Genomic DNA, 14,294 nt, shown 5'->3' on the forward strand with positions numbered 1-14,294 from the left:
CCTACAAAAACTACATACAGAAGATACCTAACATGAAGCAAAATTACACTAACATTATTTACTCTTCAGGGATAGACTCCAACGGCTCAACCTCCAGCTGCTCATATGGAATCGGTTGCTCCAATGTCACATTAGCGGCCGCTAGGGCTTTAAGCCAGCCATGTTTGAAGCCTCGGTTCTCAAACTTCAATACCTCCTCCACGTACTTCTCCATGGCCGTGTTCTCTCCAGCATCGAACGCCTTGGAAATCTCTGAGTCGGCGAGTTCTTTCGCCTTCTTCGATTCTTTCAAATCGGCCTCTAGCTTCGCAATTGCCTTTTTGGCCAACTTGAGCTCATTATCACTCATATTCGCTTTTTGCTCGGCGGCCACCCGGAGTAGATCGGCGGGTCTGGCCTTTTCTTTTTCAGGGTTGGCCCTCGCTCGCTCCTCTTTCACATTTTTAGCTACAAACTCGGCTCCAAGAAACGGCACTGCCAACTCGACTAGCGGCTCTTTAGCTTTTCCCTTTTCGGTTTCAATCTTGGCTTTCAGTACGCCGATTTGCTCGATGGCATCATAGTGACGGTGGCCAATTTTGGCGATCCTACCTGCCGCCTGAAACAAAACATAGGAAAGTTAGTCGGCATACAAAAGAAACGAAGTATGGAGTTTGCCAATTACGTACCAATATTGCCAACTGTGCAGCTGATGCTATTGAAACCACATCTGGTTCTGCACGGAACGTAACCTTGTCTTTCAGTAAAGAAATCGACGAAGCTACATTTAGGGCCACGAGGGGATCTTTCGGCGTATTCTTTATTCTAGGTTGGACGATAAACGGCGTTGCCAAGTCTTGAGACTCTTCTATTCGAGGTCATTTATCGGTTAACTCTTCGGAAGACTCGACCTCTATCTCAGCGGGGCGTTTCTCCCCCCTTTGTTCGACACCTAAATCGCCCGATTGTTGTTCAATGACCGAGTCGGCTGCAACAGTTTCTCGCTCCACTTCCTCAACAGGAATAGATGGTTGGGTACTGATCTAGCGATTTCGGCCCTCCTTCAAGCTGCCATCTTTTCGGCATTTTTCGCTTTAGCCATCTGTACGAGCGATTCTCCAGCCATGTTCTCAGGATCTATGCCAGGTAGATCTCTTAGATCGGTGAAAATGTCGTCTTCTAAAGAAGACGTTTCAATTCAGCCTGAGATAGATGGGAGTTCGAAGCCGACTTCTTGAAATGCCAAATTAACAGTTGCGTCAACTTCCTCCCCTAAGCGACCCTCAGACTCGTCCGAGTTCAACTACCTTGGCTGCTTAGTGACCTGATCGCTAACTTCATCGCCTGGGTCTGAATTTGGACCCTTAAGACCGATGTCCCTAAGGCTCTTGAAGTTTGGGAAAATGAATACCATAAGATGTTGTTTACCCCTTGGAATTGGGATATGATCAGCAGTCGAAAAAGTCGAATATGTTAGGTTGTATCGCAGTAGCACGTGGGCAGCCAGCCCTTACTTTTGAAGGTTATGAGGGCCAAAGAATTTGAGTGCGGTTTTGACTTGCTCAAGCACAACGTCGTTGGCCGAAGTGAGCGTTTTCTTCAGATCGTTACCTACACAAACGAAAAGATAAGTACATGGAATCGAAGCCGAATAAACATACAAGAAATGTGCAAACGAAAGAGAAATGGGTCTGTACGGCCACCTGGTTCGCTTTTTTGGCTAGGCACAGGGTCTAGGCGATCTTCGCCTTTGCCAAATTTCCAGTTGCCTTGGACAATGACCATGACGCCATCAACAAGCTTACCAAAGCTGGCAAGCATAGTCACTAAATGGTGATCAGTGTCCTTGGCCCTAAGAAAGTAGCATCCCTGCTGACCGGAAGATTTCGCCAAGGCATAACAGTGCCGAATAGCAAGGATTTCTAGGTTAATTCTAAGTCGGCGATTTAATTCTATTATGCTCATTATAATTCGGTAAAAATTTACATTTGGCTGTGAAGGAAGTAGACCCCAATAGCGAAGAACGGCCCTTAAAAACGAATGAAGGGGAAAACGGACTCCGCCCTCAGCGATTGACAAAAAGAGAAAGATGATCGTACTTGCATTAGTCCTTTCCATGTCAACTACGCTGTCCGCCACGAGTGACAGATAGACGTCATCTGGAATTAAGAAATGACGACGAAAGGCGAAAACATGGTCCGCAGAAAGAAGAGCTTTCAAGTGTTTCGCCATTCAAATCGGAATAGAAAATATGCTAACTAAAAACGAATAAGAAAATGGGAGCTGGTGTAACAAGTCCGCGGGGGACCTTGCTACAGCTCAGACTCGATTTGTGTCACGATTCATAATCTGAACCAAAGAGTCCAAATCCAGCAAATCGTTTTGAGAAAACAGATTTTAGAAAAGAAGTGCCAAACATGGACTGCTTTGCCAGAATGCCCCGGCGAGGAACGAGTCCCCCCCGTTCCGTTCGATATTGGGCCCACTACAGTTCAGGACTCAAATGTCACCGTTCTAAATCTGAATCAAAGAGTCCAAATCCGGCAAATCGTTTTGAGAAAACAGATTTTGAAAGAAGTGCCAAACATGGACTACTTTGCCAGATACAGAGTCGCCACCTAAATGTTTTATTTGTGGGAAATTTAGGAAACCCTGACTCGTTTGCCTAAGGCCACGTGTCCGTCATCACCAAAGTTGCCTCGGCTCGGGAACTTGGGTAGGATTGGGGAAGGTTACTTCGTGAGCACCCCCGCTCGCCCGATCAAAGATCGGCCTCTACTAACCATGATATCTATTTTTGAAAACATTATGCGTTCTTATTCCGGTTATTAGCCTAGATTTACTATGTGATGCGCACAGCATACAAGTATAGACTGGGTCGCCTGAATTGGAACAAAACATTTCATGTTTGTTTGTTTGGAAATGGTTTGATGGTGCTACTCGCAAGTAGGCTAAGACGTGGATTTGCCACCCTCGGGTGGACTTAGAAAAACATGATTTTGCCACTATCTAGTGGGCTTTAAAACACACATTTGATGAATTGTTCCAATTCAAATAACCCAACCTTCACCCACAGGCATTCAAGCAGTTATATCACATAAGCATATAGCCTCATGGTAAGCATGCTATTCATGGCAGTCACTCACACGCATGCAAGGATGCTAAAGCATAAAACTTACCGAGTACTCCAAGTCAAAACAGAAGCTAATTAGAAATCTATGCATGATCCTAATTATACAGAAATGCCTAATGCAACACATGCAAAAAATGCAACTATAGCAGGCTCGGCTATTCTAAACATGTCATATGAAATGCTACAGCTAACACGTATTTAACTTGGAATTGAAAATACAATGCAGTTAGTATGATGCGCCGAGCCCGGTGCATGCAAGATAGATGAATGAATGCAAACATGCTATCATACTGTATGCTAATTGAAACATACCCTAATCTAACCATCATAAGCGGGTAAATAAAATGGAGAAAGACGTGGGGTTGGAAGACATACATCACACACACGCACACTTATTACATCATTGCCCTCGCACAGAGGGTCCAAAAGAATAATATACAGTCCCAAATGAATAAATAATACAGTCCCAATAAATACAAAAATCCTAATTAATTTACAAATTAATCTAGGAAAGCTATAAACTGGCATGCAAGCCAGGGACTGCCTTGACTTTGATGAATGATGTATGTTTGGGTTGCCTTGCGCGGAAATCCACTGGGATGCCCCAATTAGCCTCTGTTTTGCACTTATTCTTGGAAAGCGCGCCAAGCTCTGAAAGGTTGCTAATTCTTGATTTGCTGCAACAGAGAGCAGGAAAGAGGCATAGCAATGTATTTTCACGAATGTATGCATGCCTCGATCCTCGTGCCACCAATCACGCATCTCGATGCATGATGGCCGAGGAGTCGAATTGTGCAACTCAATATGAAATGAATGCACATATGAAAACAAAACAAAACCTAGACTCCATCATGGATAATCCGGAGTGTCGGCGACTGGGAATTGAGACACGTTCCGTCACTCGAAGTACGAAACGTCCCTCGTTTCCCGTGCTCGGGCTAACTCCTATCCCAAGCACGATGCAATATGCATGACATGCATGAATGCAACGAATATACAACCTAGCATGCACAATGCTATGAGATGGCATACACGATGCACGAGGTGACATGGCATACACAATGCGCTAACATACAACCTAGCATACGCAATGCTATGAAATGAGATGGCATACACAATGCAAAATGGACTTACACCAACATGAGTGGACCTCAGCCACACTCACATAAGAGGCCATTAGATGAAAATGAGACACTCGAGATGCGTGCACACGTGCACGCAAATCGAGGACCGATCCTAAGGCACCGAATGCCACTCTAACAAGACATGGCAAGGCATGGAACATGGTATGCAAACATGAAAATTTTGGCGCTAAGATATGACACAAAACAGCCCCGAAACATGGGAACATGACACCCGATGCATGGAATGGGACCCGAAATGCAAAACTAGGCATGCGCAATGGCCTATAGCTATACAAAGCATGCATTATTTGATCATAAAGCATGAAGATAGATTCAAGGCAGTCCTAAAATAATCATGTTTACAGTTATAAGCAAGACCAAACAATGAACAAAAATAGGGCTAAACCAATATGCAAAAATAGCCCTACATGTGAGATAAAGAAGAAAGTCAGGGTTGCTGGCTTCAAACACAGGAGGGTCCTTCAACAAAGTTGAAGAGAGGCCCAAAACATGATATTTTTTAGTTGGTGGCCAGACCCAAAACAGTGTACAAGTATGCTCAAAATGCTATGCAAAATAAGGCCAAAAAGAGAGCTATAACACAAAGTATAAAAAGGATGCCTCAAACAGTGAAAGACCCTTAATGAAACATGAATAGGGGGTCAAAATAAGGCCATTTATAGTTTGGACCAAAGCCCAAAAACAGAAGCACAAGAGGCTAACAAATCATGCAAAAAAAGGAGCCAAAAGAGAGATATAAAGGCAAGTGGCAGATGGAAGCCTCAAACAGTGATGAGCCCTTCAACAATGTTGAAGAAGGGCTCAAAATAAGCCACTTTACAGTTTATGGCATGCCTCAAAACAGTTTATACATAGGCCAAAAATACTGCACAAGAAAATGGCATACAAGGGAGGTAATGAAGCAAGTGCAACAAGGAGGCCTCAAACAGTGAGAGGCCCTTAAAAAAACATGAAAAATACCTCAAGATAATGCTCGTTCCAGTTAGGGTCGGAGCCCAAAACAGCAAGAAAGTATGGCTAATGTATAAATCAAGAAAAGGCTAGAAAAGGGAAAAAGGAAGCTCACCCTTGAAGACTATGCCTTTGACAGCCTTTTGGACCAAAATGCAGCACTCCTAGGCTCTGAAGAACAACCTCAAGCTGCTGGAATGGAGGATGGAAGGGTGAGGCTATGGGTTGGTGAAGAAATGAGTATAGGACTTGAGAGGTTTGAAGCTTGGAAGTGTAGAGGGAGAGAGATACAATATGGGAGCTCAAAGGTGATTTTTCTAACCCTTAAAACCAGAGCTAGAGGATGGTTTATATAGGCAAAAAGAGGGGAAGAAAAGGGGGGGAAAACAATTCAAGTTTCCCCCCAAAATGGCAACCCCCTCCTGGATACAAAATCTGGGAAAAAGGAATACAGATTTGTAATGTACCAACCCTGAGGATCATGGCCAGCCAGTTTTCTTGGGCTTAGGTGGCCGGTCGGCCACCCTCTATGGCCGGTCGGCCAAGGGTCAAAAAGGTCAATGAAGATTAGTGGCCGGCCATGCCATATTAGTGGCCTCCCATGTGTGCACAACACAACTAGGTGGTCAAAAACTGGAGAAAGTGAACCAGGAGAGAGAAAAGGTCATTTTTAGGAGGGGTTCAAAAGGGTCAAACACAATTACTAGCCGATCATATGATATTGGTGGCCTCTCAGGTGTGTACAACACAAATATGTGGTTTAGAGCTGGAAAAAGTGGCCTTAGGGTGGTCAACATTGGCTTTGAAGTGAGGAAAAACGGGCGACGGAGGGCGATGGAGGAATAAAACTGGTTGTCTGAACAATTGTTGGCCTCCCGCCCTTCTACGACCTTCTTACCAATGAAACAGAGGTCCCTGCCAAAAACGAACCAAAACCGATGCAATATGAAGGTTCGGGGGCCGAAACGCGCAGCCCGAGGCCCCGAAAAATGACTGTTAGGCACCGGGAGTGGTGTTCGACCACGAAGTTGGTTTCTTGAGCCACAGTGTCCCTCAAAAGGGAGCAAATAAGATGTATGCCGAAAATCGGAGCGAACAGAGGTGGGTAAGCGGTCCCGAACCGAGGCACACGGCCAACGGCTCTGAAAAATCGGAAACCGGACTCCAAACGGGCAAAATGGCCTACGACCACGAAACGTAACCTACGGCCACTGAGAGATGATCTACAAGACCTCTCCCTCCCTTCGGGAAGAGAAAACAGAGAAAACAGAGCCTGGTTCGCAAACCGAGGCAAAGCACAAAAGAGTCCGGAAGTCCGGAGGCAAGGCTCGCAGCCGACACTCTGAAATTTCTGAACGAGCACAATATGCAATATCACCGAGTGCTCAACTGGTGATGTCTGAGTCTCAAGGTCGGTCAAAAATGAGGTGTCTATAGCTGGAATGAGGAAGAAATACAAAGAGGAGAAAACTTACAAGTCAAGAGAGAAGGACAGTGGGGAGCAGGCAAAAATCGCAGAGGTCGCGAAGAATGAATAATACTGTGAGACAACTAGAAAGCCTTGCACATTTAAAAAATATTCGAAAGGAAAGCGCGGTTTCATATCGCATTAAATGAGCAACGCGTACGAAGGGGCGAGAAGTTGTAATGATTTCTAAATCGTGTTCATTCTGACGCTTCAATATTAGTAGAAGTGCGAGCGCCGTATTTTTGACTTTCGATACACAAAACCAAATATGCCGACTAACTGGTATTAGTTGGATGTTCGGGGGGCAATTGTGGAGGCCGAATTAAATCAATGAGGAAAGGCCAAGCCATCCGGTTGAGATATCAGGTCGAAGACAATTCGGCCCTAACCAAAGGCTCATGAAGCTGAGTATACGAATCAGCCATATAAAGAGCCAAACGGGGAGCTAACACTCAACTGGAAGGCCAACTAAATAATCATGTGCAAGGTCAAGAGTGGGCCCGACCCTTGGGCTCAGATGTAATATAAAAAGAGGGGAATGTCAGCCAAAAAGAGGTATGTGAAAACAAAAAAGATAAGTTGAGATAGAAGCAAATTTGAGAGGATACTGACTTGTCCGTCGGAGTGCTAATTCTGGCACCCCCGACCGGAGTGTTTATCCATTTTTTAGGTAGCAATCAGAGGATCAAAAGCATCTAACTTAATCCAAGAGTATTTCCAAACCACTTTACCACAACAAACCTAAGAGCATTTACAATAGAGTGGCTAAAAAATAGTGTGTTATATGACAAAAAGTGATAAAAGTTGGATTTTAAAATGTGTTAAGATGTGTTAAGAGTTTGTTAATTTTAAAGAGTGAATGATGGTGCAATGAATGTATTAAAGTGTGTGTTAAGATATGTGTTAAGAATATATAATAGTTGAAAAGTGCATTGAACCCTACCCCACTGTACTGTGTCAACAAGCATCCCTTTCTCTCTTTCTCTTTTCTCTCTCTCTCCCAATTGGCTAAATGAGTTGCTAACTGCGGCCAGCTTCTTGGCATTTGACATGTTTAATAGGTATGTTAACACTTCCATTACAACACAAAAAATGATTTTCAACTGGCTAGAATTTAGTCCCTCATACTAAAACACTACTTAACACATCTACTGTGGATGTCCTAAGACTAAGACGGGTTTGGATTAGGCTTATACTATATAATAGGAGGATATGTGTTTCAAATTCTATTTTTTTTTTTTAAAATTTAAAATCTCAAGTCCATTCACTTAATTCAATAAATATAGTTTTTTTTTTCATCTTAAATAGATATTAAATTATTTGAATTTAAAACATTAAACAAAATTTAATAGTATAATAAATATACCAATTTTAATAAATAATTTAAACCCTAAAAAAAGTATATATATATATTTTTTGTGTTCAATATTTTTTTACTTTATTTTATAATTAACATAATATAAAATTATAGTTAATATTTTATAAATGAAGGGACCAGGCTGGATTGGACTAGAACTACTTATCTCAAACTCAACTTGAATATTGATCCCGTTTGGTAGAACTGTGGAAAAGTGATCATAGATTATAACTTAACAGATTATGGCTTATAGCTGTGAATATAAGTTGTTAACCGGTTTGGTGTAGCTGTGGAATTATGGATTTAAGCAGCAGAGTAGTGTTTGGTTAATAAGCTGTAAAATAACTTTTTACTGTATAATTGTCCTTTCTACCCTTATATGATATAAAAATAATTATTTTGTCATTTTTTTCAGTTTTAATTTTCATTAATAAAAGTTAATATAATTAGTATTAATTAGTATCAATTAATATAAAAATTGATACATTTGCTAAAAATGAATGGAAGTATTATTGTCACACTTATTTTCCATTATAAATTATTTAGTATTAATTAATTGCTTAATTAGTATCAATTAATACTAAAATTACTAATTAGTATCAATTAATGGCTTAATTAGTCTCAATTAATACTAAAATTATTAATTAGTATAAATTAATATTAATATTTAATTTTTATTAGTATCAATCAATATTAATAATCAACAATTGTTATTAATTAATATCAATTAATAATTAATTCATTACAAAAATATACAATATTAATTTAGTAATAATTAATACCAATTAATATTGATTTTTCTTTTCTTCAGAAATATATAATTTTTTATTTTTTAATTAATATAAAAATATACAATATGAATTTATTAATAATTAATACCAATTAATTTTTCAATTAATATTGATTTTTTTTCTTTTTCTTTAGAAATATACAATTTTTTATTTTTTAATTAATATTAGTATTTGAGTGTTGACGAGAGCATTCAAATAATAGGCCTGTTTGGTAGAGTTTATAAGCTGTTTATTTCAGCTTTTAGCTTAATTTAAATTAAAATATTGTGTTTGGTGCAGTACAAAATTTCAACTCAGTCTAATTCTATAAGCAAAATAATTTTTTCAAATCTTAAAATCATCAAGCTGGTTTGTGCGGGTTGGACGAGCCAGCAGCCAATGGCACCCTACCTTGAACCCAATTCAGGTTTTATTAGCAAGCCCAACTCTATGTCATCCAATCCATCCCCAAACCAGTCCTATTATGGTCGGGCCGGGCCGGGCCGGGTGGATCAAACTCTCCTCCTCTTGAATCCGTTTACACTCGGGTTGGGTTTTGTGAACAGAGGAGCAAACTCGTACCAATTCCTCTCGCCGGGTAGATCCAAATGCTCCCCTCCGCAACTCTCTTTCTTCTTCGAAAAAACACCGCCGCCACCGCCACCGCCACCGCCACCGCCACCGCCATCGCCACCGCCCTTCTCCTCAAAACCCTAACCACCACCACCACCACCACCACCAACCATGGAATCCCCACCAACACAAGCATCGGCAGCAGCCGAGGCGCATCAAAAGACGACTACTTCGCAGCAATCCACCACATCTCCAACATCGTCCGCCGCGACATCTACATGGAGCGAACCCTAAACAAGATGCGAATCTCCTCCTCCACCGTCACCTCCGAGCTCGTCTACCGCGTCCTCCGTAGCTGCTCCCACTCCGGCGCCGAGTCCTTCCGCTTCTTCAACTGGGCTCGCTCTCACCACCCTTCCTACGACCCCACCACCCTCGAATTCGAAGAGCTCCTCCGAACCCTAGCTCGCACTCGCCATTGGGAAACCATGTGGAAAGTCGCCGAACAAATGAAATCTCACAGTCTCCCTATCTCCCCTGACCTCATCTTCTTCATCATCGAACACTACGGCAAGCACGGCCTCGTCGATCAAGCCGTCGAGCTTTTCAACAAATCGAAAACCTTCAGTTGTCCCCAAAACACTCAGATATATAACTCGCTTCTCTTCGCTCTCTGCGAGGTCAAGAATTTCCAGGGCGCTTATGCTTTGATTCGGAGAATGATCCGCAAAGGAGTTGTACCGGACAAGAAAACCTACTCGATCCTCGTCAATGGGTGGTGCTCGGCGGGTAAGATGAAGGAGGCGCAAGAATTCTTGTCGGAGATGAGTCGGAAGGGTTTCAATCCACCAGTTCGCGGCCGCGATCTTCTCGTCGATGGATTGTTAAACGCAGGTTATCTCGAAGCAGCGAAAGAGATGGTGAGGAAGATGACCAAAGAGGGTTTCGTGCCTGACATCGAAACCTTCAATTCTCTATCCGAAGCTCTGTGTAAATCAGGGGAAATCGAATTCTGCATTGAAATTTACCATACTGTGTGTAGATTAGGGCTTTGTCCCAACACAGACACGTACAAAACCCTAATAACCGCTGCATCGAAAGCTGGTCGAGTCGATGAAGCTCTTGCGATTCTCCATAGATCAATGGAAGATGGGCAGAAGCCATTTCCGAGCTTGTATGCTCCGATTCTGAAGGGACTTTGCAGGAGAGGACAATTCGATGATGCGTTTAGCTTTTTCAGTGATATGAAAGTGAAAGGGCATGAACCGAATCGACCTGTGTATACAATGTTGATCAAGATGTGTAGTCGAGGAGGGAGATTTGTAGAGGCAGCGAATTATCTGGTGGAGATGACTGAGATGAGTTTGTCGCCATTGTCAAGAACTTTTGATATGGTTACTGATGGGTTGAAGAATTGTGGGAAGCATGAATTGGCTAAGAGGATTGAGGAATTGGAAGTCTCTCTCCGGGGTGTTTGAATGTCACCTGGAAATTTTTTTTTTAAATTCCACCCAGTAACATGTTACATGATTCAAATTTTGATATGATCAGAATGGAGTTTGTCTAGGTCGTCATATTAAAAGGGGCAATTTTGTTTTACCAATGAGAAATCTTCTAATAGTAAATGTATTTTTTTTTTCTTCAAATTAATCATTTATAAAGTACATTTTTATGAGTATTATGATCTAATTTTTACATTTTGTGATAACAAACTAAACTCTTCTTAAATTTTAGTTCATTATGTTTTAGAATCTAAAAGAAATATATTGAAGAAGAAAAACTTAGGAACAGTTTAGATCTTAATTCATTGTTTTAGCATTTTCATCTACAATGTGTAATTGCTTCTGAAACTAAAACAGCTAGCGACTGACACACACAATGTGTATAATTCAAGTAAGTTAAAATTTGATTGTCCCTCTCTTGCGATGCTCTGTGTATAATTCAAGTAAGTTAAAATTTGATTGTCCCTCTCTTGCGATGCTCTTTCTAGGGCATCTCTGGTAGGGGTTGGGTCTTGCCCTCCGGTGCAAGGTTTTTTTCTCCGTCTAGGGTGACGACTGGGGCAGTCGTGTTGGCGCTATGGTCGACTCTATTGCCCATCTTGCCAGTCGGTTAGCTCTTATGGCGGATGAAGAGGATACTGTGGTAGTGGATGAGTTGCTAACCACGTCCTTTGTAGAGAGGGCTGGATTAGGTTTAGTGGGTAAGGTGCTGACCACTCGACCTTTCAATGTGGAGGCCATGAAGTCTACGCTCATGACGGTTTGGCGTCCAGCGAAAGGTATGGATTTTCACGTCATTGGGATGAATCTATTCCTTTTTCAATTTCACCACCTCGCGGACAAACGTCGGGTGCTACTTAATGGCCCCTGGAGTTTTGATAAACACCTTATTCTCTTGAATGAGGTGGATATGCATCTCCAACCCTCCGTGGTTCTACTCTCTGAGGCTACCTTTTGGATCCAGTTTCATAATCTGCCTCTTATCAGTATGACTAAGGAGGTGGGTTACTTGATTGGGAATAAGATTGGCTCTATAGTGGATGTTGAATATGGGCCTGGTGGAATGGCAGTTGGCCGGTATTTGCGCATCAGAGTCACAATTAATGTGGCTAAGCCTTTGTGCCGGGGTATGAAGCTTGCAGTTCATAACCGGGAGTCCGTTTGGGTGGATTTTAAATATGAAAGACTACCTAACTTTTGTTATTGTTGTGGTGTTTTGGGGCATAGCGAGAATGAGTGCAATACTTTGCTGTCACAACTAGAGACTGGAACTGGTAAAACAGTACAATATGGACCATGGTTGCGTGCGGATGTTCAAAAGCCTCGACCTCGCCCTACGTCTCCTGTTGCGAGCCCCAGTCAGAGCAGGGGTAAGGTTGGTGCTACTGGGTTGTCGGGGCCGAAGCCGGCACTCCGCCGAGAGGAGGATCCAGGTGTGGTTGTGTCTTCGCCTACTTTGGAAGGAGCCTCTCTATTTGGAAATGATGATCAGTCGGCGTCAAAACAGGAGAAGATTTTGGCGTTGACAGGGGAAGGTGGGGATTTCTTGCCTTCTCAGCAGGAGACTGAGCGGGACAGGTTGCTGCATGTTGAATTTTTGAACTCTGGGCCTACTGACTGTGGGCTAGTGGGGAGAAAAGTGGATTCTTTTTCCCAAGAGCCCATTTAGGATAATGGGTTATTTCATGATGCTCTCCATAAGGCCCATTCTATTGGCTACAAGTTTGTTGTGACTAAGGGGGACCCTGTGAGCTTGGGCTCGTCTGGGTTGGCTAACTGTGTCGGCCCACCCTTACCCTCTCACTTGATGGATTTAGATCAAGGGTTGGTGCTACAGTCTCCAACTTTGGTGAATAGAGAAGAGCCCCTTGTTTCTTTAGCACAAGCTGGTAGGGTGGGAAAGAAATGGAAGAAAATTGCTCGTAACCACAAAGGGGATTCTGGGTCTGGTGCACTATACGTGGGTGTGAAGCGGAATTTGATTGATAAGGAGGTACAGGCCGATGACGGTGACTCAAAAGAGAAGCGGGCTCGACTGGGTGCTCTCGTGGCCGGTCCTGATTCAACGGCGGAGGCTGGGTCCCAGCCCCGCCGACAGCCATGAAAATCATCTGTTGGAACTGTCATGGGCTTGGGAACCCACAGACAGTTCGTTTTCTTCAACTTTTGTTGAAGAAGGAAGTTCCTACCTTGGTTTTCCTGGTGGAGACCAAACTTGATGCTCGAGCTATGGAGCGGATTCGCTGTAAACTTGGTATGCAGGGGTGCTTTACGGTTGATTGTGTGGGGCTATCGGGGGGTTTAGCCTTATTGTGGGTTGGTGAGCTTCAGATACAGATTAAAAGCTATTCAAGGGGCCATGTTGATTCAATAATCCTCACTAAGTCTGGGGCTACATCATGGCGGTTTACTGGGTTCTATGGAAACCCGAATGCTTCTTTGAGGGGTGATTCGTGGGAACTGTTACGATGATTTCAGGATCAGATGAATCTGCCGTGGGTGTGTGCTGGAGATTTCAACGAGATTTTGTATGCTCATGAAAAATATGGGATGGCGGTGAGAAGTCAAAGGCAGACGGATTGCTTCCGGCAGGTCCTTTCTGATTGTGATTTAGCTGATTTGGGCTTGATGGGGTGGCTTTTACATGGTGTAATGGCTGGACGGGTGGTGGTTTGATTCGTGAACGTTTGGATAGGTGTGTGGCTAATGGGAGATGGTTTACTTCTTTTCCATTGGCTAAGGTCTATCATCTGGGTGGTACATCGTCTGACCATCTCCCAATATTATTAGACCTGGAAGGGATTAAAGCTCAGATGGCTCAGAGGCCGAAACTCCGGAAGTTGTATCATTTTGAAGCAATGTGGTTGCGAGAGGATGATTGTGAAGGAATCATTACAAGGGAATGGCATCAGGAAAGTAATCTCTCTGGTGTTGAGCTGGTGACCCGTAAATTGCAGGCAGTGGCTTCTCAATTGCAAGCTTGGAATTGGCGGGTTCTGGGTAATGTGCAACGAAGTTTGAATTTAAAATTGGCAGCTATTCAACGGTTACAAGCTCTGCCTATTCCTAGTGATGCTGATTTGGCGGAGTTACGTCACGTCCAACTAGAGGTAGATGAGCTTCTTGAAAAAGAATCGGTGATGTGGGCTCAACGGGCTCGTGCGAACTGGCTGAAGGATGTGGATAGAAACACTGCCTTTTTCCATGCGAAAGCTTCCCAACGACAGAAGAAGAAAACTATATCTGGTCTGGAAAATGGGAGAGGTGAGTGGTGCTCGAAGCCAGCTAAATTGGAAGAGATTGTGATCAGCTATTTTCAAGATTTGTTTACCACCCATAATCCTCGGGATATGGATGAGGTAGTTAACTGTATTACTCCCTCTATACCTGCAGGCATGGCTTTTGTCGCAGACGAG

At 43.0% G+C, this 14,294-nt stretch overlaps 2 protein-coding genes across 2 annotated transcripts; both read left to right on the forward strand.

The window, feature by feature from the left end:
* The first annotated feature begins 9,034 nt into the window (after positions 1 to 9,034).
* On the forward strand, positions 9,035 to 11,051 carry LOC114301682 (Pentatricopeptide repeat (PPR) superfamily protein). Its single transcript, XM_028246646.2, has one exon. It carries the CDS (start codon positions 9,412 to 9,414, stop codon positions 10,852 to 10,854), a length of 1,443 nt encoding a protein of 480 aa, XP_028102447.2. The 5' UTR covers positions 9,035 to 9,411; the 3' UTR covers positions 10,855 to 11,051.
* Positions 11,052 to 11,455: 404 nt separating this feature from the next.
* LOC114301689 (uncharacterized) lies at positions 11,456 to 12,547 on the forward strand. The gene has a single exon (XM_028246653.2). The coding sequence runs from the start codon at positions 11,456 to 11,458 to the stop codon at positions 12,545 to 12,547; it is 1,092 nt and encodes a 363-aa protein (XP_028102454.2).
* Positions 12,548 to 14,294: the final 1,747 nt, after the last annotated feature.

This window comes from Camellia sinensis, chromosome 1 (assembly GCF_055761805.1).
Source record: "Camellia sinensis isolate YWXY chromosome 1, ASM5576180v1, whole genome shotgun sequence".
NCBI classification, from domain to species: Eukaryota; Viridiplantae; Streptophyta; class Magnoliopsida; order Ericales; family Theaceae; genus Camellia; species Camellia sinensis.